Here is a 26,513-nt window from a genome sequence, read left to right as displayed (position 1 = left end):
GAAGTTTAGAAATGACTCGATAAATACCGACGGTTAATCTTCAGAATTACACTGGATCCACGTAAATAGGCATATATATATACAAAAAATAGGACTTTTTCTAGGACCCCTGCTCGCTCTTTGGGGGGGGGGGGGGGCTGCCTTCGCCAACCCCATGTCGGGCTTACACATGATAAAGGGGCTAGCTACGCGCCTGACAGGGCAGACTCAAGAAGAACTCAAAGATGGAAATGCTCAAGACCCCCTAAAAAGAGCTTTAAATGTTTGTAAAAAGTGATAGAAATCTCTTTGTAAAAATAGTAAGGTACCGAACTACCTAATAGCATACCAGAAGAAATATTTCCACAGAAATACGATTACTGGGGATTTACATCCAGGCAATATGCCACAGACAATGTCACGGCTAGGAATGGTTCTTCTACATGGATACTTCAGTACAGAACAGTCAGGATATTTGGTGCACCTAAGTACTCGTAGTTTAATCAATCTAATAAAACCCAAGGCATTTTCGTTTAATCACGGCCTCAGAATCTAATTCCGTGGTTTAATCAATCCAAAAATATGTTAGGCTTTCGCAAAAAAATCGGAAATGTTTGCTGATTAAATGGTAAAAATTACAACTCAAATATATATAGCATCCCATATGTTCTCTAGAACTCATTTTCATAGTATCATATTTCAGTGCAATTAACATAATATGACTTCAGAGGCAATGTAAACATTATTGTTCATTTCAACACAGAATTAGATTAATCTAAGTCCGTGATTTCAATAAAGTGGCATTGTTTTAATTTTACGCAACATAATGCACATATTTTTTCACTAAAAAAATGTTAAAAATGATGTACATTGGTAGAGATAACATTTATGTGGAGAATACTAGTACTATACGAGAAATAGTATGACATGGCTGTATTAGCACAAGTAATTCTTTCATTATTTAGTCATTCAAATCTGCGTGTGCAAAAAAAATATATATTTAAAAGTCACTTTTTATACAAAATCAACAATATTTTTAACAAGCTGTTTCAACAATGGTTATAATTTACATCATTTAAACTAAACTGCTTCTTAAGATTTATTTTATGCAATTGCGCTGTATTACTGAATCAAACATTTGCATCATGAAAGATTACCGAACTTTACATTTGCATGAGACTGTAATTTCACTAATTTGCCTACTGTTTATACTCGGATAATATCTCTGTCCAGTGTCCACATATGATAGTCTTTGTATGACTTTCGGACTTTCATACTCCATAACAAAAACCATGATTTAATAGTAATAAATGCAGCGGACTTAGATAATATAACACCTACTAGGCCTACTGTAGTACAGTACTAGAAACTGCAGAAGTGACGAAATCGAGGGGGCAGGTGCCAGTCAGTTGTGCCGATCGCAGGTTTCATAACAATTCTTTAGTCTATCTGTATATATTCTAATCTTTGGCATCCGTAAGCCTATCATCTAATCACCTACTTTCTCGTGTTCATGGAACTAATATCAAAATATGTGCAATTTTACTCCGAGAAACTGTTTAAAACCTCCGCCATATTTTCTTCCAGTCGGTTGTCTTTCCTTGATATTCGAGATCACAACTAAGCTGCAGACGAAGCGCTTGACATGAAACTGCTTGTACTACGGTTTTCAAGCGTGTGACGAACGACGACCCATGTTCGGGAACTGTTGATGTTGTTGGAAATGGCTGGAAATCAGCTGACGTGTCGCCAAACAATTTTGTTTTATTTGATGTTCTGTCTGGCTGTCTCCTCAAGCGCCAAAGAGGCAGACGAGAATGACGATACGGATGATGAACCAGAATATAACCAACCAACTGTTATGATAGCTATTCTTGTTCGAAACAAAGAGCATGTGCTGCCCTGGTTTTTAGAGTATCTGGATAAACTGAAATATCCAAAAAAACGAATAACATTATGGTAAATGTTTTACTGTCTTATCTCGTCTTTCTCTTTTAAGATAATTGATTTTTTTCAATATGTTTATTCTGCATATATGTTTTTTAACCACGTTATTATAATAGCAATTAAAATGAATGAATCCGGCATTGTTACAGATGCTGGAGAGAACATTATAAACTTAGATTAAAAAATACAACAGTTTTAAATTCAATTGGCCGTAAAAACAAAAAGTTATGTATTATAATATATGGATATATTTGTTAATTAAATTGTTTCTTCTAATTTAAAATCTATAAAATGTACTTTATAACTCAACTATAGTATACACTTAACCAGCATTTATTCAGAGCCTTACAATAGGTATATTTGAAATAAACATCTTAATTATCCAGTCTATATATATTCGTTGTAAATTAAAAAAAAAAATGCAAGCTCTCTCTTTTAAAAATCTACTAGTCCCACTAGTGGAATTGTACACTTCAAATTCAGTAGTTTAATAATATGGAAATTATAAAAGCATTTAGGTAAAGTAACTAATCATGAAACACGTGCATAGAACCAAAACACTGCATACTTTAAAAGTCAACTTCTATATCTTTAAAAAGTATATAATGGCATATTTCCTTGAGAAATTAGTGCCGGCTTCCCAAAGGAATCTGTCCAACTTATTCACATATTACATTTACAAACAACATATGGAAGGTGATACACTTTTTATAGAAAGTGTATATAAAGAGAGATATAGTGTAAAATAATAATGTGGAAAAATATATCGCAACATGTAAGGGAAACAAAATATCTTTTAAAAATGGAGACTCTTTTTCTAACTAAATTTAATGATACCATAGCTTATTTACCAAGTCTTGTGTATTTATCCATGTATGCACCTATAACTTGTACCTAATTCGATTGCCGCCCAAGATGTGTATTAACCAATTTTGAATCACTCCAGACAGCAATTCTACGGTCACAAAAATACAGGTACTACTTGTGTAATGCTCATCTCTGAGGGGAAGTCGAAAATATTCCCTAAATATCCATAGTACGAGAGCAAAAGTGTATGCAAGTTGTGTTTTCTGCTGTACGTCTTTTGTAAAAAAAAAAATGGAAAAAACAAATAAAGATGTTAGAGAGAAAGAAAAAAAAACTTATTACACATGCAAACTTAAAAAATTTGACATGTACAATTTGACATGTACAATCTATAATATTGTTCACCAGGGTCCATCCAAAAATAAACAGTTATGATGTTTACATGTCCAAACAAGTTGCCACCAATACTGGGTGTCTAAACTATGCTTATGTTCAAGCACACGCCTAGAAGTTCAATTACTTTCAAACACTCTAAACCACACGGTCAACTGACAATTGTTATACTTAATAACTAAGTGTCTGTGACACAATAATTTTACCATATACCTTGCAGAGCACAATGCATACTTGCCACCTTTTTTAAATTTCCATGGAGGAGATTCTGCATGCACAAATATAAAAAATAAATAAAATTTGTATGTAGCGGAACTGGACTAGGTAGATTGTTGGCGACCAAATAGCTAAATTGGTAGAGCATACGTCTATAGAGTTCGGAAGGCTCAAACCCCGATCTGGCCGTGCAATTTTCCTCTCCTGTTACAGTGGTGCCTGTGACCAACCCTTGTTTCAAGTATTTGGTGTATGCTTGGCAATTAAGAGGATACCTAAACCTGGGTTGTAAATAGTTGTGTCTTAGGGGGCAAAGACTTAGAAAAAGGAGGGTGGAATGTAGCGGAACTGGACTGGGTCGATTGTCAGCGACCAGATAACTATAATTGGTAGAGCGTCCGTCTTAAGTTCTGAAGATCTCAGGTTCGAACCCTGGTCTGGCCGCGATTTTTCCTCTCCTGTTACATGTTTATATACCCCCTAGGGACCAAATAACACTTTAAAATGAACTGTTTTGTGTTGTTCTTTCAGATGTAATCATATGTCTTGGAATATAGGAATAGTTAAGCAAATTCATCGGTTAAAAATGCTAAATTTGAGGGTCCAAAATAGGGAGTCTCCCTCCTAAATAGGGAGAGTTGGCAAGTATGACAATGTTTTCACCCCTTTGTTGCACCTGGTTACAAATATTTCAAAACAACCAGTGCTCTTTTCTGCACAATTACTGTATGGGTGATATATTAAAATGTTTAAAAGTTGTTGCTTATAACATATTTTATTGCATGGAATCAAGTTTGATGAACCAGATGTTTTGCTGATTGTGGTGTTTATATTATTTGGCATATGATATGATTATATGAATCTTATATATATTTCTATTCTTAATAGGATCAGAAGTGATCACAATAAAGATGACTCTGTACGCATGCTGAAGCAGTGGTTAGCAGCCGTTAAAGACCAGTATCACTCTGTTGATGTACAATATCAATATGATCAAGGTAAATATAGGACGTATATATATATGTGATTCATTTTTACATTAATTTTCTGTATATATAATGATTTTCATCCCAATTTTTTTTAATCAGAAGTTAGATTTTTAATAGGTTGATTTAACTAATTCTTGGTAAAGATGAGCTACTGATCAGGATGATCCTGACATAAATGTTGTTGTTTGGGTCGACTAGAAAATAATAAATATTGCTTCCATGGCTGGCCTATTGAAAATCCATTTCAAACTTAAAACTCAATTTCAAAAGGACTGATTTAGCCGAGTGATCTACTGAGTTTAGAGATCTTCTTTAACTCATTCACCCCTGAGGACACATTTGAACTCTTCCAATTCAAAGGTTGGAATAGTTCATCATAAAAGTTCAGGGGTGAATGAGTTAATACTGCTCTGACCAAGAATTATCATGTGTGATTGTCAGTCAGACAAATGGAATGAGGAAATATGATGATGGGCTGCATGTCTTATAATACATGTATGAGAATCGGTATCCTGACACCCCTTCCCAACACCTTTGGGCAGCTATGAAATGAGAGAAGTAGCTGAAACTTAAAAAATCCTCTTCTGATCCGTCAATAATGTTCCTTGGTCTTGCCATTTGGCCCTTGGAGTATAGGATCTACTTGCTAACTAAATCTATAGAACAAAAGACTAAAACTATCATTTTTCATTAGTAATATAATTCATTGAATGGTGTGGGTTTTTTTAATGACTTTGATGTATAAAATTCCAGTGACTTAAGGCCCATGAGCTGGTTTTATTTCTCAAGTCTGTCCTGGCCCATTTTAACCAAATTAATCATGGTTTTGACCAAGTGTTTTTTATTTTCTGTGTTGATTTGAAATCCATAATGGCACCCTGTCTCCTGATTGGCTGAGACATTTTAGACTAATCCTTAGGTTTGATTCCTCCAAGTTGATGGGAACCAAAATTAGTACAAATGTTTCTTTAACTCATTCACCTCTGAGGACAAATTTGAACTCTTCCAATTCAAAGGTTGGAATAGTTCATCATAAAATTTCAGGGGTGAATGAGTTAATACTGCTCTGACCAAATGTTATTATTGCAATTTGACATAGCAAATTCTTTTGTTTTTAAATAGCAAATAACGACAGGTTATACGGGTCTTGTAGGTCTTTGAATTTGTTTCCATATAGCCTATGTTGATGAATTCGGAGCTTAAGTTTGTGTTTGTCATCTGATTGACTTACAGAGTATGCTGATGAGCGAGGACCATGCGACTGGAGCAATGAACGGTTCACTAACGTCATGAAGCTTCGCCAGGCAGCATTGGATAACGCACGGAAAATATGGGCAGACTACCTCTTTGTAAGTGAAGAATATGTGAGAAGACCTTACTTGTGTATATATATAGATAGACCATACAATTGTAGATGTAGACTTAACCCACTTTACATCTCAGGTGAGAAACCTATGTAAAATAATAGGCCCACCCCCTGAAATATCTTATGTGTTTTACAGGATTCCATATTCCAGTAGATGAAATCAAAATGGATAATTCAAGCCTAGAACCTAATATTTACTTATTTAAGAGGTAACTGCCCCATTGCTTATTAAGGTTAGGATACATATTGAAAAGTTAATAAATTCGAAATAAAAAATGTGAAATTATGTATTAGTTATTTGTCATGAAGATCAAGTTTTTTTCTAAGATGTTTATTTTGCAGATGATCGATGCAGATGTTGTTTTAGAAAATCCACAAACATTGACTCTTCTGATGAACGAGGAAAGGTATAAAGTTTATTGTATTATAAATAGAATGTTTCTATTGAATTTTGCCAAAGTAGACTACTGTCTACCATAAGGCTTTTAAGTTTTCAGCGCTTTACTTTTCTGGAGCCAAATTATAAGAATAATGACCATGTCATGTGTCTAGGTAAATTTTATTACGGTAATTTAGCGATGAGATAATTAATTCTGACTTTATTCATCCTAGAACTCATTCAAATGCCAAAGGTCATTCAAAATTGTAAGTAGGCCAGCAAATATGAGTACGTTTTACATAAGAACCTGGTGAAAATTCATGTGATGATGTATGTCTGCCATATTCTTTTTAAACTCACTTTCTAAATTATAACTTAGTATAAACGAGATTTTAGTGATGCACTTTGGGTTGTATTACAATACATTGTAGCCTCATTTCTCACCTTTGTGTTAAACTTGAATCATCTCAGGTCTTTCTGAAACTTTATATGATATATATGTTTTAGGGCCATAGTAGCACCCATGCTTAATGCCAGTGTAGGTGATACCTACTCCAACTTCTGGGGCGGCATGACTGATGGGGTAAGTACTTCAGGTTGACTTCTTAGACGCAGTATATATAGGCACTTGTCATAAACTTGTAGTCCTTCAACAATTTTGATATAAAATCATGTCCATTGTCTGAACTCTTATCATATAAATGAATTATTTAGCATAGTTGAAGTCTTAATTCTGATGCCATTATTGGTGGCATTATATAACAAGGTTATCGTTTAATTCTGATGTCATTATTGATGACATTGCATGATGAAGTTACATCTTAATTCTGATGTCACACATTACATCATGAGATCATGTCTGAATTCTGGTGTCGCCTTGAGTGATATAATATCACAAGGTATCAGACTATGTTTTACATCATGAGATCATGTCTGAATCCTGGTGTCGCCTTGGGTGATATAAAATCACATGGTATTAGACAGACTGCATGTTTTACATCATGAGATCATGTCTGAATCCTGGTGTCGCCTTGGGTGATATAAAATCACATGGTATTAGACAGACTGCATGTTTTACATCATGAGATCATGTCTGAATTCTGGCGTCGCCTTGGGTGATATAACATCACACGGTATCAGACAGACTGCATGTTTTAAATCATGAGTTCATGTCTGAATTCTGGTTTCGCCTTGGGTGATATAACATCACATGCTATCAGACTATGTTTTACATCATGAGATCTTGTCTGAATTCTGGTGTCGCCTTGTGTGATATAACAACACATGGTATCAGACAGACTGTATTTTTTACATCATGATATCATGTCTGAATTCTGGTGTCGCCGTGGGTGATATAACATCACATGGTATCAGACAGACTGCATGTTTTACATCATGAGTTCATGTCTGAATTCTGGTGTCGCCTTGGGTGATATAACACCACATGGTATGAGACAGACTGTATGTTTTACATCATGAGATGATGTCTGAATTCTGGTGTCGCCTTGGGTGATATAAAATCACATGGTATTAGACAGACTGCATGTTTTACATCATGAGTTCATGTCTGAATTCTGGTGTCGCCTTGGGGGATATAACATCACATGGTATCAGACAGACTGCATGTTTTACATCATGAGATCATGTCTGAATTCTGGTGTCGCCTTGGATGATATAACACCACATGGTATCAGACAGACTGTATGTTTTACGTCATGAGATCGTGTCTGAATTCTGGTGTCGCCTTGGGTGATATAACACCACATGGTATCAGACTATGTTTGACATTGTGTTCTACAGGGGTACTATAGCAGGTCAGATGATTACTTTGACATGGTGGGCAGAAAACTGACTGGGTGTTTCAAAGTACCTATGGTTCACTCAGCTTTCCTCATCAATATGCATCATTTGCTGACAGAAAAGATTGCCTACAATCCTGCGCCTGAGAATTACAACGGCCCATATGATGACATCATTATTTTTGCCTACTCTGTAAAAGCAGCTGGTAAGTCTTTAAACAGAGGTTTGTGCTTTTGGTATTATGTCCTGGGTACTGGTATAGTATTGACCTTGATATGATGTCCTGGGTACTAGAATAGTATTGACCTTGGTATAATGTCCTGGGGACTAGAATAGTATTGACCTTGGAATTATATGTCCAGGTTACTAGATTAGTATTGATCTTGGTATTATGTACTGGGTTCTAGATTAGTATTGACCTTGGGATTACGCCTGGGTACTAGATTAGGATTGACCTTGGTATTATGTCCTGGGTACTAGCTTAGTATTGACCTTGGTATAATGTCTGGGTACTAGAATAGTATAGACCTTGGTATTATGTCCTGGGTTCTAGATTAGTATTGACCTTTGTATTATATGTCCAGGTTACTAGATTAGTATTGATCTTGGTATTATGTCTAGGGTAATAGAATAGTATTGACCTTGGTATTATGTCCTGGGTACTAGATTAGTATTGACCTTGGTATTACGCCTGGGTACTAGATTAGTATTGACCTTGGTATTATATGTCCAGGTTACTAGATTAGTATTGATCTTGGTATTATGTCCAGGGTAATAGAATAGTATTGACCTTGGTATTATGTCCTTGGTACTAGAATAGTATTGACCTTGGTATTATGTCCTGGGTACTAGATTAGTATTGACCTTGGTATTATTTCCTGGGTACTAGATTAGTATTGACCTTGGTATTATGTCCTGGGTACTAGAATAGTATTGACCTTGGTATTGTGTCCTGGGTACTAGATTAGTATTGACCTTGGTATTATGTCCTGGGTACTAGAATAGTATTGACCTTGGTATTATGTCCTGGGTTCTAGATTAGTATTGACCTTGGTATTATGTCCAGGGTAATAGAATAGTATTGACCTTGGTATTATGTACTGGGTTCTAGATTAGTATTGACCTTGGTATTATGTCCTGGGTAATAGAATAGTATTGACCTTGGTATTATGTCCTGGGTTCTAGATTAGTATTGACCTTGGTATTATGTCCAGGGTAATAGAATAGTATTGACCTTGGTATTATGTACTGGGTTCTAGATTAGTATTGACCTTGGTATTATGTCCAGGGTAATAGAATAGTATTGACCTTGGTATTATGTCCTGGGTTCTAGAATTATATTGACCTTGGTATTATTCCCGGAGTACTAGAATAGTATTTACTTTGGTATATATGCTGTCCAGGGTTCTAGCTAGAAATGCGATGAGTTTAAGTATGATGCCCTTCTGTCGTAGCATTCTTATCCCAGAGGCCTTTTAGTATACAATGTGTGGGTTGTGTTATTTCGGTGGCAATCTGTCAGAACATGATATCTAAGGATTGAAATGCATAATTTTTATTCAAATTTATGATGGTACGCTACACAGTTTTGTTGAAACGTATTTGATTCCTCATATTAACATTCAGATCAATAAAGACAATATCATTTTATCGCTCTTTATTGTCTCATTCCGGTAAAAACATATTTTATACAAACTGTTTTTCCAAATAGCGGAACAGCTAATTTTACGGTAACAAGATCCTACTTTCTATGGTAAGCAGTTCCTTTAGGCGGTAAGATAATATAAGATAAGATAAGATAAGATAAGGTAAATTTTATTTAAAGTCAGTTGGCATTTTTAAAACAAATAACACTCAAACAGAATTACCTGGATAGTTTCCCATTGGGAAACTATCCCATGTAACAGTTCTTGCTGTTAATGGGTTTATCTAAGGACCATACAAAGGAAATGTAATAAATGAACTCACTTGAAGGTGACATATGCGAGGTGAACTGAGCGATACAGGCCTACAGATCCTCTTGCTATTGTTTACACTTGTTTGCAGGTCTAAGCATGTATGTGTTGAACACTGAATACTTTGGGAAGGTGATGATACCCCTCGATTACTACAACACCCTACGAGATGAGTCGGATCACTTCACCTTTATCAAACTAGAGACTATGGGTAAGTACAGGTCATAATTCTGTTCAGTGATTGGTTCAAACTTAAATTTATTTTTATTTTATTTTTATTAATTATTAGGTTATTTTAGCATAGGAAGGTAGAAGCAATAACTATAAGGTGTTGATATATTAGGTGACATAAAAGTTCTTCTTATGTAATCAGGAAATCATTTTAAAAGTCGATATTTATTTATCTATTCGGTTAAATTGATTATTTTAAAATGTACAATACCAGATCAACAGTCTGTTTGTCTTTTGTATTTTAGTTGCATATCGATTGTATCTTAAAATAAACTGTGTTTTTATGTTTATCTTATATTTAATGTAGATACATTTTCATTATATATATATGGGCAGTAATTAGGAAAATGTGTTTGTTGAAATCCTTTAAGTCACTAAGTTAATTGAAGGCTATTGACTGGTGATAATTAAATGTCAGAAGAAATGGAAAGGGGGAAGAATGGTCTATTGAGTATTTATATGTAGAAGCAGAGAGGGGATAGGTTGATCTTTGGAGCATCAATGTTTAGATACAACGAGGAGAAACTTCCAGGATCTGTGGTATTACATTAGTTACAGGGAAAGAAAATGTTGGCCTTGATCTATAATATTTAGATACAGGGAAGTGAACAGTGGTCTGGATTTTGAGTACCCTGGTTGGTGTTTAGTTAAATACAGGGAGCTTAAGAGAAAAGGTTGGTTTGGACCTTTAGTGTTTAGTTACAAGGCACTCAAATGGAAATGGTTGGTAGGGATATTTTGTTTAAGATACAGGGAGAGATACAGAGAAGAAATATATTGTACATTTAGATGCAGAGTCAAGAAAGATTGGCCTGGATTTATGGTACAAGTATTAATAAAAGTTTTTTTTTTTGCCCTTGATTTGTGGTACATATGTACTTAAAAGATGTCGGTATTTGGTCAAAACCTAAGGTGTTTAGTGAGACTTGGTAGGAGATAGACAAAAATAAATTGTGCATGCATTTGACCTGAAACTGCCTGGAATTATGTTGATTGGCGTGTGTAAGTATTTTCTACATTGATGGTTAGACGCTGACTTTATATATGAGGAGCTAGGAGACAGACAATATCCAGGTATACATAGCTTTTTACACTGATCATGAACCCTCTAATAACCATATTTAGGAATGGCCTTTACTCGGTTCTATATAGTAGAGATTGTCCGACAGGCAACAACCCGCATAAATCGGTATCGTTTTCCTGTTGCATGAAAATAAACAGGGATTTCGCTTTTACATGTATATTGTCAAACTGTTACCTATTGATGGAGAACACTTTTCAGTGAACTGACATCCATGAACTGTCACTTGTTGTATAGTTCCACATCCTTTTTGTGAAAGAAAGATGTTATTTATTTGCTCTACAGTTTAACTTCAGAACAAATTCAATTTCTAATTATTGAATGAAATTACCACGAAAATTGATAGTGCATCAATTTACACTTCTCTCCCTTTGCTTGTGACAAGTGGATGCCTCTAGAGCCATGCAATATTTTGTTTTGGCGTGAAGAAATATATTTTCCCCAATTATAACACTGAGTAGTAACAAGGGCTTGATGTGGGCCCAATCAGGACTGTGTTATTTCACTTGTTACCTAATTAAGGTCCTTTACGATACCTGTTCTAATCCTACCTTCCGTGTGTGTGCTCATGACCTGTGTTTGTGAGGTTGCATAGAGACTTTTTTTGCTCATAAGTTTAAAAGCTTATTTTATATAGTAGAATTAGTACTTATCTGTCTCTTAAAACTATGTGGAAGCTGGAGTGCTTTTATTAATCAACAAACTGCTTATGCTTCAGTCACATTTGCGCCAGCCACCAGCCGGAAAGTAAGAATTGGCCGGCTTCCTGGGGTGCCAGGGATTTTTTTTCGATATCTGGGATTTGGTCACAGTAGATATGGGCACCGCACGGCCCCTGTAAACAATTTGCTGGATTAAATCAAATGGACATCTGAATGATACATTTTATATGGCGTGTATATATAGGGAAGCAAACAAATCAGCACCAAAACGACCGTACGATGCCACCGGGAGCTGTAAGATAATCTTACGAAATCCTTACCTGACGGGAGACTTCCGGGTAGATTTCAATGACTTTGGGTCAGAACAAATCGGGGGGGTCACTGGCAACTTTTATCTCCACGCTAAAAGCTCCCGGTGACCCGTGCGGCGTCTAAAATTTGGCCAATAGCGACCGATAAACTCCCGGCGTCCTTATGATTCCCTGGCTTGCCGGCTGAATTTGGCTAAGAAACTCATCGCCTTTTCGGAAATCGGTGCAATTGTGACTGGGGTTTTACCTGATACTGGACACGATATCCTTCATCCCCTGGAGAACGGAATACATCGTGATCAATCTAGCTCCGTCACCTTTCAATGACAATTCTGTGTCATAAGTTCTCTTTCATGTATTGCCCATACAGTTTTCAAACACATGATAATTCAATAGAAGGTACTCTATGATTGTGTTTGAGGTGAATAGGTACAATGTCAAGGTGATGACACTGATAGCTTGTAGACCAAGGACATGTACTACAGAAGTAGTGTAGGGTTGTAGACCAAGGACATGTACTACAGAAGTAGTGTAGGGTTGTAGACCAAGGACATGTACTACAGAAGTGGTGTAGACTTGTAGACCAAGGACATGTACTGCAGAAGTAGTGTAGGGTTGTAGACCAAGGACATGTACTGCAGAAGTAGTGTAGGCTTGTAGACCAAGGACATGTACTACAGAAGTAGTGTAGGGTTGTAGACCAAGGACATGTACTACAGAAGTGGTGTAGACTTGTAGACCAAGGACATGTACTACAGAAGTGGTGTAGACCTGTAGACCAAGGACATGTACTACAGATGTAGTGTAGGGTTGTAGACCAAGGACATGTACTACAGAAGTGGTGTAGATTTGTAGACCAAGAACATGAACTACAGAAGTGGTGTAGGGTTGTAGACCAAGGACATGTACTACAGAAGTGGTGTAGATTTGTAGACCAAGAACATGAACTACAGAAGTGGTGTAGGGTTGTAGACCAAGGACATGTACTACAGAAGTGATGAAGACTTGTAGACCAAGGACATGTACTACAGAAGTGGTGTAGACTTGTAGACCAAGGACATGTACTACAGAAGTAGTGTAGACTTGTAGACCAAGGACATGTACTACAGAAGTAGTGTAGGGTTGTAGACCAAGGACATGTACTACAGAAGTAGTGTAGACTTGTAGACCAAGGACATGTACTACAGAAGTAGTGTAGGGTTGTAGACCAAGGACATGTACTACAGAAGTAGTGTAGGGTTGTAGACCAAGGACATGTACTACAGAAGTAGTGTAGGCTTGTAGACCAAGGACATGTACTACAGAAGTAGTGTAGGGTTGTAGACCAAGGACATGTACTACAGAAGTAGTGTAGGCTTGTAGACCAAGGACATGTACTACAGAAGTAGTGTAGGGTTGTAGACCAAGGACATGTACTACAGAAGTAGTGTAGGCTTGTAGACCAAGGACATGTACTACAGAAGTAGTGTAGGGTTGTAGACCAAGGACATGTACTACAGAAGTAGTGTAGGCTTGTAGACCAAGGACATGTACTACAGAAGTAGTGTAGGGTTGTAGACCAAGGACATGTACTACAGAAGTAGTGTAGGCTTGTAGACCAAGGACATGTACTACAGAAGTAGTGTAGGGTTGTAGACCAAGGACATGAACTACAGAAGTAGTGTAGGCTTGTAGACCAAGGACATGTACTACAGAAGTAGTGTAGGGTTGTAGACCAAGGACATGTACTACAGAAGTGGTGTAGACTTGTAGACCAAGGACATGTACTACAGAAGTGGTGTAGGCTTTAGATTTTAGGTGAGAACACAATTGTCCTCTATTTTGAGATGAGTCGTATTTGGTTTCAGGAAAGCAGCTAGAGGTTCATTTTCTCGCATGATGTGTGTAGAGCTGTATATTTCCACTCAAAAACATTACTTTGATTTATTAAGAAACACTCCAAAAGGGACTGCAACACAAATATGTTGCTATTTATAATCACTAATTTTAAAACAATGCTTTGCACCTGTGTATTACTATACGTATATACTAATAATGAGTAATTCCATCCTTTTTTGAATTTTGTTTTTGATTTGAGATAATATTATATTAATAATAGTAAAAAATGAAGAATGCAATAAACATTCAAGAGACATTGACCAAGATTTCGAAGCATCAACATTTTAGCCCACCATCAACAGACGAATGGCTGATCAAATCACAATGATGGATCTCTGGGGAATGGTTGAAAATCATCTTATCATGTATCAATATAATCATGTAGACTTACAAAGTAGAATCAACATAGATATAATCACATGTAGTGTTAATATAATCTTTTAGTATACTTATACTGTAGCATGCACTGTTGTTTTCTATTCTAATTTATGTATTCTATGACCTCTCAACATGAGTTTTGTTGATAAGACTAATTAGTTCATTAGTTTTCCATTGTATTATGTATCTTCTTCATAATTATCATTGTACAATACATTTCATTTGATTTATTCATATTTTATTTCAAAATTTGCAAAGTTATTCCAACTTATGGAGCCTTCTCCCAGAAATATTTTATACAATGTACATGGCAACATCAATAAATTTTACACAAACCACAAATGAAAATAACACAGAAAAAAAAAAGGAGATAGAGAAGAACGAATGAGTGTAGTAGAAGAACGAAAAGAGTGAGCAAGAGAGAGAGAGAGAGAGAATTTAGAACCTACCACTGTCTTTAATAAACTTCTATACTGATATATTTCAATTTGATGATGAAGTTCGGAAAAAAATATATAAAATGCCATTTGAAATTACGAAAAATGCCAAATTACAGTGGTTCCGGTACAGAATTAATCAGCACATTTTGACAACTAATGCATATTTGTTAAGGCAGGAATAGTAGATAGCCCTTACTGTGAACTGTGTAAACTAGAAATAAACACAATAGAGCATGTATTATGGGAATGTGACAAAGTACAAAATCTTTTACAAAAATTTTGAGTTCTTATTAGATGCATTGATTATTCCATTTGATTATAATAAACAAACATTTCTTTTTGGTTTTTATAACTATAATGGACTTAATAAAAGTGACAATAGTATTATTTTAATAATAAAACAGCATATATACAAGGCAAGATGTCTTAAAGTGCCTTTATCTATACAAGGAATTAAAAGTTCAATTTAAGGGTCTGTTGGGGGAAAAAATGTCATATTTGCTAAAATGGCATACACATGTTTAAAATACCTTCTTATGAAATATACCGATTCAAATTTTGCTGAAATTCACTCCCTAAGAGTAAAAAATTATAATTATATTAAAGAAATCCTAAATCGTCACCTGACAGTCTAAAACTCTCAATTGACCCAGATCAGTGATGTAATTTTACCGCATGTGCGTTATCAACAAGGCAAAATGTAAACATCGCGGCGAAAGAAAAAGATGCATGCAAAAGTCATGACAGGCACGAGGTATCAACACCGTTATATATAACAACAACATATAGGTAGGAATACTACACTTGCATCATACATGACCTTTGAAAACAATTATTTACGTATAGTAATGCTGTCTTGTCCGCTAGTTGAGTCCGTCATGGCTGATAGACGGCGTGCTATTGTTGTTATCTTCACTGCCTCACTTTCGAAACAACCATGTGACATATTTTATACATAACTTCACACAATGAAAGAGTTAACCTGTTTATTACTTGAGTTAAGACACAGATATGTTTGTGCAAGCAAAGAACAAGTACTAAAACCTACTGCAAACATTTGGCGTATCAGGGGCTACTCACTCTATAGCAAACCTACTAATAGTAACAAATTCTTTTCAAAAGATTTTAAAGGAAGCTAGACTCTGCGAAGTCACAGAGAAACTTGATAAAGAGCGCGAGCTAGACTCCAAAGAAAACAAGAGAAGCAGCTAGACTCTGAACGACTCCAGAGAAGCGACTAGACTCCTAATTTCCATGGAGAAGCTATAACGCAGAGAAACTTGATAAAGAACGCGAGCTAGACTCCAAAGAAAACAAGAGAAGCAGCTAGACTCTGAACGACTCCAGAGAAGCGACTAGACTCCTAATATCCATGGAGAAGCTATAAAAGACTATGAATTGGAAACGCTAGACTCCGAAGAAGGCAAGAGAAGTCACTAGACTCTGGAGGAATCCAGAGAAGCGACTAGACTCATAGCCACCCCAGAGAATATATCTGTTAGATTAACCATGAGAAAACTGGCTAAATAGATCTGCTCTAAATTTACGCGGGGCTTCCCCGAGATTTCAGTGGTCAAAACTGGACATTGCAAGCAGATCTCGACCATCATATTGCCGTGGTATATAACTTTTGGAAGGCCAGAGAACGCATTTAGACCCATTTATTTTGTAATTTTTTCCCCGACCAGCCCCTTTAAAGAACATTACAGTATGCAAAAATATATGGCAAATAGTAAAGACGAAATATATCTCATTAATTTCCAGAATGAATGGAAAAAATGGAAAAGGCTTATTGATATTTCCTAGACCTACATTTTGACGATTGTTTATGTGTTAGATCTAATTTAAATTTATTTTGAAAAAAAAAAAGACAAAATTTAAACATTCAATGTATTATCTTAATTACTTAGCTACTGACACCTATATATTACCAGACTTCTATCCTTTAAATTGGTTTGTTTAACACTGGTACTTTTCCTCTTTTCTGTCTATCTTTCCGTCTGTCTGCCTGTCTGTCTGTCTGTCTGATTTTCTTTCTGTCCATTTACCTATCTTTATTTCCTTTATTTCTTTGTTTTCTTGTTTCTCTTATCTGATTTTCCTTCCTTTCTAATATAACATTACAAAAAAATAAAATACCACTTACAAAAAGAGCAATATTAATTAGTATGAAAGTATGTGTGAAAGTGGAATTCATTATGTATAATGAAATGTATAATATGAAATGATCATATCTTAAAGAAATACAAGCATGTCTTAATCTTTTTATGTAAAATATTTAGTTTTCTGTTTCCGTATTCAAAGTAGACTGGCAGCATGTTCATATCATACACTTGAATCAATATGTACCATACACTTGAATCAATATGTATCATACACTTGAATCAATATGTACCATACACTTGAATCAATATGTACCATACACTTGAATCAATATGCACCATACACTTGAATCAATATGCACCATATACTTGAATCAATATGTACCATACACTTGCAGTGTTCTCAGTAAAAGATTCATCTACTTGGAACCAGCTATGTTTTCTAGAATAAGTAATAGGTCAACATTATAGAATATGAATATTCAAACAACTATTCTTTCCTAGTTAATCATCGGTTTCAAAACTTAGTGAGAACACTGACTTGAATCACCATGTACCATACACTTGACACACTATGTATCATACACTTGAATCACCATGTACCATACAACTTGACACACTATGTATCACACACCTGAATCACTATGTATCACACACCTGAATCACTATGTATCATACACTTGACACACTATGTATCATACACTTGACACACTATGTATCATACACTTGACACACTATGTATCACACACTTGAATCACCATGTACCATACAACTTGAATCACCATGTACATGTACCATACACTTGACACACTATGTATCATATACTTGAATCACCATGTACCATACACTTGACACACTATGTATCACACAATTGAATCACCATGTACCATATACTTGACACACTATGTATCATACACTTTACACACTATGTATCATATACTTGAATCACCATGTACCATCCACTTGACACACTATGTATCACACACTTGAATCACCATGTACCATACACTTGACACTATGTATCATACACTTGAATCACCATGTACCATACACTTGAAACACTATGTAGCATACACTTGAATCATTAGGTATCACACACTTGACACACTATGTATCATACACTTGAATCACCATGTACCATACACTTGACACACTATGTATCATACACTTGAATCTCTATGTACCATACAACTTGAATCACCATGTACATGTACCATACACTTGAATCAATATGTACCATGCACTTAAATCACCATGTATGTTTTTATTGGTATCTTTGTATTGAATCTCATATTTATCGTACATATCTTATTACCTCCCACAGTAAAGAGACCTCCGCTGCGCAGGTCGCCTTACATAGACGTCGAGGATCCAGTCGCAGACAAGATGATGTTTGATGAGGTATCAACATTTTGTTCTCCAACTCTAATATAATAGCCATCATCTTCTGGACTATGTCGGTGTAGATTCCTATATATTAGTTAATTTATGTTTGTAAGGTGAATGATCTGTTTTGGTTTTGGAGAAATATAAAACTTATGAGATTGATCATTTAGCTCCGGACGCTGGGCAAAAAGTGACCAGCTAGCTATCAGGAATCCTCTAAGCCAATCAGACAGCAATTAGCTAACATGTGACCGGTCACTCTCATCATTGACTGCTCAGGCCCTGGTCATGTATACGGTCGATGTTCCTATATGAAAAACCTACTGATCATGATTGTCACTGACATACATATATATACACAATGTTTAGGTTAATGTTGTAGACTAGTCCATCGAGGCTTGACTAGTATTAATAGAAAAATTATTTGTCCATTTAAATGTATAATATCTTTTTGTGTTATGATTTGTTAAGAATATTCACTTTTTTCTGTTTTAAAAGTTAAGGGTGTATTCAATGTTGTACTTGTTTTTCAGAAAAGGTCCACACCAACAAATCCACTAGACATAGTTTATGTATAAAGATTCATTGATAACAAATTATATATGACAATTCATTCATTAAGATACCTTTACTGATTCCACTCTATATGAGAAGGATATAAACTCCCAAGGGAGATAAATCTAACAGAACTGGCAGGTATAATAATGTGTAATATAAGGTAACATGTAATCATAATACATAATAATATGGGATCCTGGTAGTGTAGTAAACCATCTCTCAGTAAATCAGGCATTAAAGATAAAGGACAGGAGTTGTCACCATCCTGTTTAAGCTGGGAATACATTTGACACGCCTGTTCCTTTCCCCCCAGATTTACATGATAAACCTAGTGCGGAGACCTGAACGCCGACAGAGAATGATGGAAGCACTGAAAGAATTAGGCATCCAGGTTACCATCTTTGATGCTGTAGATGGGAGGTAGGTTGTGAAAATATGTAAAATAATACCAGACTTTAATTCTGTATTTGGAGTCGAGACTATAACCAGTCTGGAGTACTGAGCCCTTTGTGTTAGGGGCTTAATTAATGTCGGACTTGCTGAATAAAGTATAGAGAACTGTTAAAACATGATTCACAAATATTTAATGAGATTACTCGTGCATAATCATAATAAGTTCTGCAATTATAACAACTTTCAACTTGTTTTGACTCAGGTCTGTATATACCAGGTTAAGGGATTTTTATGCTATCAATATTCAGCAAATTTGCTCAGACAAACATGCTCTCTGTAAAGGTCGTCGAGGTTAGATGTCAGTTCTGGTTTATGGAACATAATTCCATGAATTGTTTGTGATTTCTGTGATTTAATAGGTAACTTGTTGGTATGTTACAGACAGCTAAATAACACCTACTTAGACAAGCTGGGAGTTGAGATGATGGATGGATATGCAGACCCTTATGCTGGCAGGTAACCAGCCTTTATCTCACCATCTGTACAGACAGGCTGTTGTATGATGTTGTATAGTATGCTGGCCAGTAACCAGCCTTTATCCCACCATCTGTACAGACAGGCTGGTGTATGATGTTGTATAGTATGCTGGCCAGTAACCAGCCTTTATCTCACCATCTGTACAGACAGGCTGTTGTATGATGTTGTATAGTATGCTGGCCAGTAACCAGCCTTTATCTCACCAACTTTACAGAAAGACTGAGAAAGAAAAATTGTATGATGCGTTACATTCAAGAAATTCATCTTTGCACCAAAATACAAATTCCTGTATATCCTTTTGTTGAGACAATTTAAATGAGTTTTGAATTTACTAGATTAACTAGGAGAAGTAGAAAGTCTTTCCTGATGTTCAATTTATATCAGTTTATGTTAAAGTTGTTTATGAATCAAAGTATAATCATATTCACACAACTGATATGTAATTGTTTATAATGATACTGTATTTCTTATGTTGCTTTAATGTAAATACTGCAGAAATTTTGAAAAAAATAAATATGTATTGTGCCTTTTGAAACAGCATGATGTGTAATTGATTAATAAAAAGCCTGAAAGTAAAAACACAAATCGTATACAATGCCTGGATAAAAGCCACATACCATGATGTATTGATAATGATTATAATTTTGTGATATTTTTTCTACTTTCAGGTCCCTTACAATGGGAGAAATAGGATGCTTTCTCAGTCACTTTTTCATTTGGAAGGAGGTATACCTTTTTACTTATATAATAAAGAGCTATGTTACAATCTTATTTCTACTCGAACATTGTGCTGTATGCTCATGATGGGAAACTCAGCAGAAATAAGCCTGAGGTATTGACCTTGTGTTTCAGATCCTTGACAAGGGTTACAAGTCTACACTAGTGTTAGAGGATGACGTGAGATTTGAGCCGTACTTCAGGACCAAGCTGATGCGTCTACTTCAGGAGGTGGAGGATCGAATACCCGACTGGGATTTGCTGTAGGTACCACAGGGGTCAACATCGAGTGTTAGCTGGAGTAGGTCCTAGGTACCACAGGGGTCATCATCTAGTGTTAGCTGGAGTATGTCCTATGTACCACAGGGGTCATTATCTAGGGTTAGCTGGAGTATGTCGTAGGTACCACAGGGGTCATCAACTAGTGTTAGCATCATCTAGGGTTAGCTGGAGTATGTCCTAGGAACCCCAGGGGTCATCATCTAGGGTTAGCTGGAGTATGTCGTAGGTACCACAGGGGTCATCAACTAGTGTTAGCTGGAGTATGTCCTAGGGACCACAGGGGTCATCATCTAGGGTTAGCTGGAGGATGTCCTAGGTACCACCGGGGGCATCATCTAGTGTTAGCTCGAGTATGTCCTAGGTACTACAGTGGTAATCATCTAGTGTTAGCTGGAGAATGTCCTAGGTACCACAGGGGTGATCATCTAGGGTTAGCTGGAGGATGTCCTAGGTACCACCGGGGTCATCATCTAGTGTTAGCCAGGGTTCATCATCGAGTGTTAGCTGGAGTAGGTCCTAGGTACCACAGGGGTCTTCATCTAGTGTTAGCTGGAGTATTTCCTAGGTACCACAGGGATCATCATCAAGTGTTAGCTGGAGTATGTCCCAGGTACCACAGGGGTCATCATCTAGTGTTAGCCAGGGTTCATCATCGAGTGTTACCTGGAGTATGTCCTAGGTACCACCGGGGTCATCATCTAGTCTTAGCTGGAGTATGTCCTAGGTACCACAGGGGGCATCATCTAGTGTTAGCTGGAGTATGTCCTAGGAACCACAGGGGTCATCATATAGTGTTAGCTGGAGTATGTCCTAGGAACCCCAGGGGTCATCATCTAGTGTTAGCTGGAATATGTCTTTGTTACCACAGCCTAGGAACCACAGGGGTCATCATCTAGTCTTAGCTGGAGTATGTCCTAGGTACCACCGGGGTCATCATCTAGTGTTAGCTGGAGTATGTCCTAGGTACCACAGGGGGCATCATCTAGTGTTAGCTCGAGTATGTCCTAGGTACCACAGGGTTCATCATCGAGTTTTACCTGGAATATGTCCTAGGTACCACAGGGATCATCATCTAGTGTTAGCTGGAGTATGTCTAAGGTACCACAGGGGTCATCTAGTGTTAGCTGGAGTATGTCCTAGGTACCACAGGGGTCATCATCTATTGTTAGTTCGAGTATGTCCTAGGTACCACAGGGGTCATCAACTAGTGTTAGCTGAAGTATGTACTAGGTACCACAGGAGCCATCATCGAGTGTTAGCTGGAGAATGTCTAAGGTACCACAGGGGTCATCATCTAGTGTTAGCTGGAGTATGTCCTAGGTACCACAGGGGTCATCATCTAGTGTTAGCTGAAGTATGTCCTAGGTACCACAGGGGTCATCAACTAGTGTTAGCTGAAGTATGTACTAGGTACCACAGGAGCCATCATCGAGTGTTAGCTGGAGTATGTCTAAGGTACCACAGGGGTCATCTTCTAGTGTTAGCTGGAGTATGTCTAAGGTACCACGGGGGTCATCATCTAGTGTTAGCTGGAGAATGTCTAAGGTACCACAGGGGTCATCATCTAGTGTTAGCTGGAGTATGTCCTAGGTACCACCGGGGGTCATCATCTAGTGTTAGCTGGAGTATGTCCTAGGTACCACAGGGCTCATCATCTAGTGTTAGCTGGAGTATGTCTAAGGTACCACAGGGATCATCATATAGTGTTAGCTGGAGTATGTTCTAGGTACCACAGGGGTCATCATCTAGTGTAGGCTGGGGTATGTCCTAGATACCACAGGGATCATCTAGTGTTAGCTGGAGGATTTCCTAGGTACCACAGGGGTCATCATCTAGTGTAGGCTTGAGTATGTCCTAGATACCACAGGGATCATCTAGTGTTAGCTGGAGGATTTCCTAGGTACCACAGGGGTCATCATCTAGTGTAGGCTTGAGTATGTCCTAGATACCACAGGGATCATCTAGTGTTAGCTGGGGGATGTCCTAGGTACCACAGGGGTCATCATCTAGTGTAGGCTGGAGTATGTCCTAGGTACCACAGGGATCATCTAGTGTTAGCTGGAGTATGTCTAAGGTACCACAGGGATCATCATCTAGTGTTAGCTGGAGTATGTTCTAGGTACCACAGGGGTCATCATCTAGTGTAGGCTGGAGTATGTCCTAGATACCACAGGGATCATCTAGTGTTAGCTGGAGTATGTCTAGGTACCACAGGGGTCATCATCTAGTGTTAGCTGGAGTATGTCTAAGGTACCACGGGGGTCATCATCTAGTGTTAGCTGGAGTATGTCTAAGGTACCACAGGGGTCATCATCTAGTGTTAGCTGGATTATGTCCTAGGTACCACAGTGGTCATCAACTAGTGTTAGCTGGAGTATGTCCTACATACCACAGGGATCATCATCTAGTGTTAGCTGGAGTATGTCCTAAGTACCACAGGGGTCATCATCTAGTGTTAGCTGGAGGATGTCCTAGATACCACAGGGGTCATCATCTAGTGTTAGCTGGAGTATGTTCTAGGTACCACAGGGGTCATCAACTAGTGTTAGCTGGAGTATGTCCTAGATACCACAGGGATCATCATCTAGTGTTAGCTGGAATATGTCCTAGGTACCACAGGGGTCATCATCTAGTGTTAGCTAGAGTATGTTATAGGTACCACAGGGGTCATCATCTAGGGTTAGCTGGAGTATGTTCTAGGTACCACAGGGGTCATCAACTAGTGTTAGCTGGATTATGTCCTAGATACCACAGGGATCATCATCTAGTGTTAGCTGGAGTATGTCCTAGGTCCCACAGGGGTCATCATCTAGTGTTAGCTGGAGTATTTCCTAGGTACCACAGGGATCATCATCTAGGGTTAGCTGGAGGATGTCCTAGGTACCACAGGGGTAATCATCTAGTAGCTGGAGTATGTCCTAGGTACCACAGGGGTCATCATCTAGGGTTAGCTGGAGTATGTCCGAGGTACCACAGGGGTAATCATCTAGTTTCCTTGTGGTCTCCTACTGTATGTCTAAGGTACCACAGGGGTCATCATCTAGGGTTAGCTGGACTATGTCCTAGGTACCACAGGGGTAATCATCTAGTTTGTTAGCTGGAGTATGTCTAAGGTACCACAGGGATCATCATCTAGTGTTAGCTGGAATATGTCCTAGGTACCACAGGGGTCATCATCTAGGGTTAGCTGGAGTATGTCCTAGGTACCACAGGGGTAATCATCTAGTTTCCTTGTGGTCTCCTACTGTTTTGATGAATCATTTCAGTAAATGGTAGGAGATTTTTATTGGATTTTTAAAAAATTCATTTCAGATATCTTGGTCGCAAACGTTTGAAGATCTCAGAGGAAAGTTATGTTGAAGGGTCAGAGACTCTTGTCTGGCCAAGCTACTCTTACTGGACACTGAGTTATATTCTGTCTAACCGCGGGGCAAAAAAACTTCTCCAGCAGGAACCCCTCAGCAAGATGATTCCTGTTGATGAGTACCTCCCGATTATGTTTGACAAACACCCTGAGTGAGTATTCCTTCATACTTTATATGGGTGATTATATCCCCATAGTTTTGATAACACCATGTATAAATTTCCCTCCACACTATACCCCACTTTTGACAAGTTTGTCCCTATGTTAATTCGGATACCTTGAATTCCTTTTCTCAAGGTTCTTCATGGACTTCACTCATTCACCCTCTCAAATTTCATAATGAACTATTCCAACATTTGAATTGGGAGAGTTCAAATGTGTCTTCAGGGGTCAATGAGTTAAGGGCTTCATCATGAGGTGTAACTGTCACATTAGGAACAGTGTCCTTCTACAATGTAAACAGTGTTATTTTTCTAGCCGAGCTGCACAATAATATTTGTAATACCTCATAAAATATGTTCTACTGCAATGTTTAACATTTTTTAATTTGGACATTACAATGTATAATGACTGATACAAATGTATCACTTAAAAGCTAAACAAAAAGTCGATGTCACTTTATAAAAGAAACTGCTGTACCGGAACACCAGATCACCAGTGATTTACGGGTACTTCTTCCTCAACATTCCTCTACCCTTCAGTATGACCGTTACCTTTATTAACAGCTGATGCAAATTTCACAATGTTTTTGAGAATCAATTTCTTTTAGTTTTCTTGTTTTAGTATTGCTTTGGTATTTACCTGTGATGAAAATTATGTGAGCTAGTTCAAAATGAGTTTTCCTGTTATAAGTGTGGTATTTTTTATTATGTGGTTAAAAAAAATTTGGCAATTACATCACTTCTGCTTCACAAACAATAACTGTAATATTTAACAGAATCTCAGTTCCTAGCTCCAGTGCAACCATTATAAGTTTGAGACATTCCTTAACTTTGTAGATAAAATTACATGATTATGTTAGAGTAATCAAACCCATATGCAAAAAGCACAAGTTTTCATTCAAATTTATTCAATAAATATTCCAAAAGTTTGTAATCAGTTCAATGAATGGCAAATTAGCACAGAAAAAGCAAAATGTATTGGCGATTGTGTAGCTGTGACAGTTCCTTATTTACTTATGTCCATGTTTCAGGGGTAAGTGGAAAGAACAGTTTTCACCAAGAGACATAGTAGGTCTGTCTGCCTACCCCTTCTTGGTGTACCCAACCCACTACACCGGTGAACAGAGCTACTTCTCCGACACCGAGGACTCGGTCACCATCTTGGGCGAGGTCAATAGCGAGGCAGTCAATCTACACAACAAGAAGGACGAATTATGACCAACATGCAAGCATCATCGTGTCCACAAAGTCTAGGTCTCGATCATCGTAGGGATTTTTGAGGGGAGGATATTTTACTTATTTTGCTTTATCTGTATTTTTTTAAGAAACTAATCAAAACTACAGCCCTGTGGCAATCAAGTTTGATCTGCTCACACCGTAGGTCCTACAGGATTTATTTTGTAATATTTTTTATAAAACCAAGCATTGCTGCAAACCTACCGGTACTACAAAATTCCTCAAGGAAAAAAAAAGGTTGTTCTTATTTTCAGGATGTCATATTTGTTTTTTGGCTCTCCTGGTCCAAAGGAGCAAGTGAGCTTATGACATGGTGTGGCATCCACCATCCGTCCATTGTTCGGCATCAGATTTTTTTCTTTAAACAACTTCTTCTGAATAACCAAGAGGCCTAGGGTGATGTTATTTAGTCAGTAGAATGCTTGGATGAAGAATTACCAAGTTTGTTCAATGAATGTCCTTCGACTTACATTGCCTATAGCTTTATTTTAGTTCACTTTTAAGGTTGCAAGTGTGAGATTAATACTGGGTGAGAGATGCAGGCCCATTGGTCCTCTTGTATTATCGTATACGAAATTTACAACTTCAAATTTGTAACAATGCAAGCATAGTCGCCAAAAAAACCCACCAAAGTGGGGCCAATTCTCTGAAGAGACTTGCTGTATGTAATTACCATAAGCTGACAACACCAGAGCCTGGGTGATGGTGGTATCCCTGTTTTGAGTACTAACTAATGAGGTACTCACCTGGAATAAATAAATGTGCACATCCTCATTACTCCAGGGGTAATCCTCACTTAAGCCCTCTGCACCCCTGGAATATGTCATAGCAAAATTGAAGGAACACTATTTGATTGGTCTCAGGAAAAAAACCTGACCGATAGCTAGGCCAATACCTGTCCTTTGAAGATTAAAAGAGGAACAACGCCCGACTTCAAAACCAGTCAATTTTACCGTCATATGACC

At 37.3% G+C, this 26,513-nt stretch overlaps 1 protein-coding gene across 2 annotated transcripts; it reads left to right on the top strand.

The window, feature by feature from the left end:
* Window positions 1-1,664: 1,664 nt before the first annotated feature.
* On the top strand, window positions 1,665-26,513 carry LOC110451334 (procollagen galactosyltransferase 1-like). Of its 2 annotated transcripts, XM_021499280.1 has the most exons (15): window positions 1,665-1,938; window positions 4,231-4,340; window positions 5,565-5,680; window positions 6,040-6,104; window positions 6,584-6,659; window positions 7,877-8,081; window positions 9,923-10,042; window positions 11,092-11,136; window positions 18,239-18,315; window positions 19,172-19,278; window positions 19,693-19,767; window positions 20,457-20,514; window positions 20,641-20,768; window positions 24,100-24,303; window positions 25,344-26,513. In XM_021499280.1, the coding sequence occupies exons 1-15, from the start codon at window positions 1,691-1,693 to the stop codon at window positions 25,528-25,530; spliced, it is 1,821 nt and encodes a 606-aa protein (XP_021354955.1). In that variant the 5' UTR covers window positions 1,665-1,690; the 3' UTR covers window positions 25,531-26,513. The 2 variants fall into 2 exon arrangements, with proteins under 2 accessions (XP_021354955.1, XP_021354956.1); XM_021499281.1 differs by lacking the exon at window positions 11,092-11,136.

This window comes from Mizuhopecten yessoensis, unplaced genomic scaffold (genome assembly GCF_002113885.1).
Source record: "Mizuhopecten yessoensis strain PY_sf001 unplaced genomic scaffold, ASM211388v2 scaffold5965, whole genome shotgun sequence".
Taxonomy (NCBI): domain Eukaryota; kingdom Metazoa; phylum Mollusca; class Bivalvia; order Pectinida; family Pectinidae; genus Mizuhopecten; species Mizuhopecten yessoensis.
This window is presented reverse-complemented; position numbering and strand designations above follow the sequence as displayed.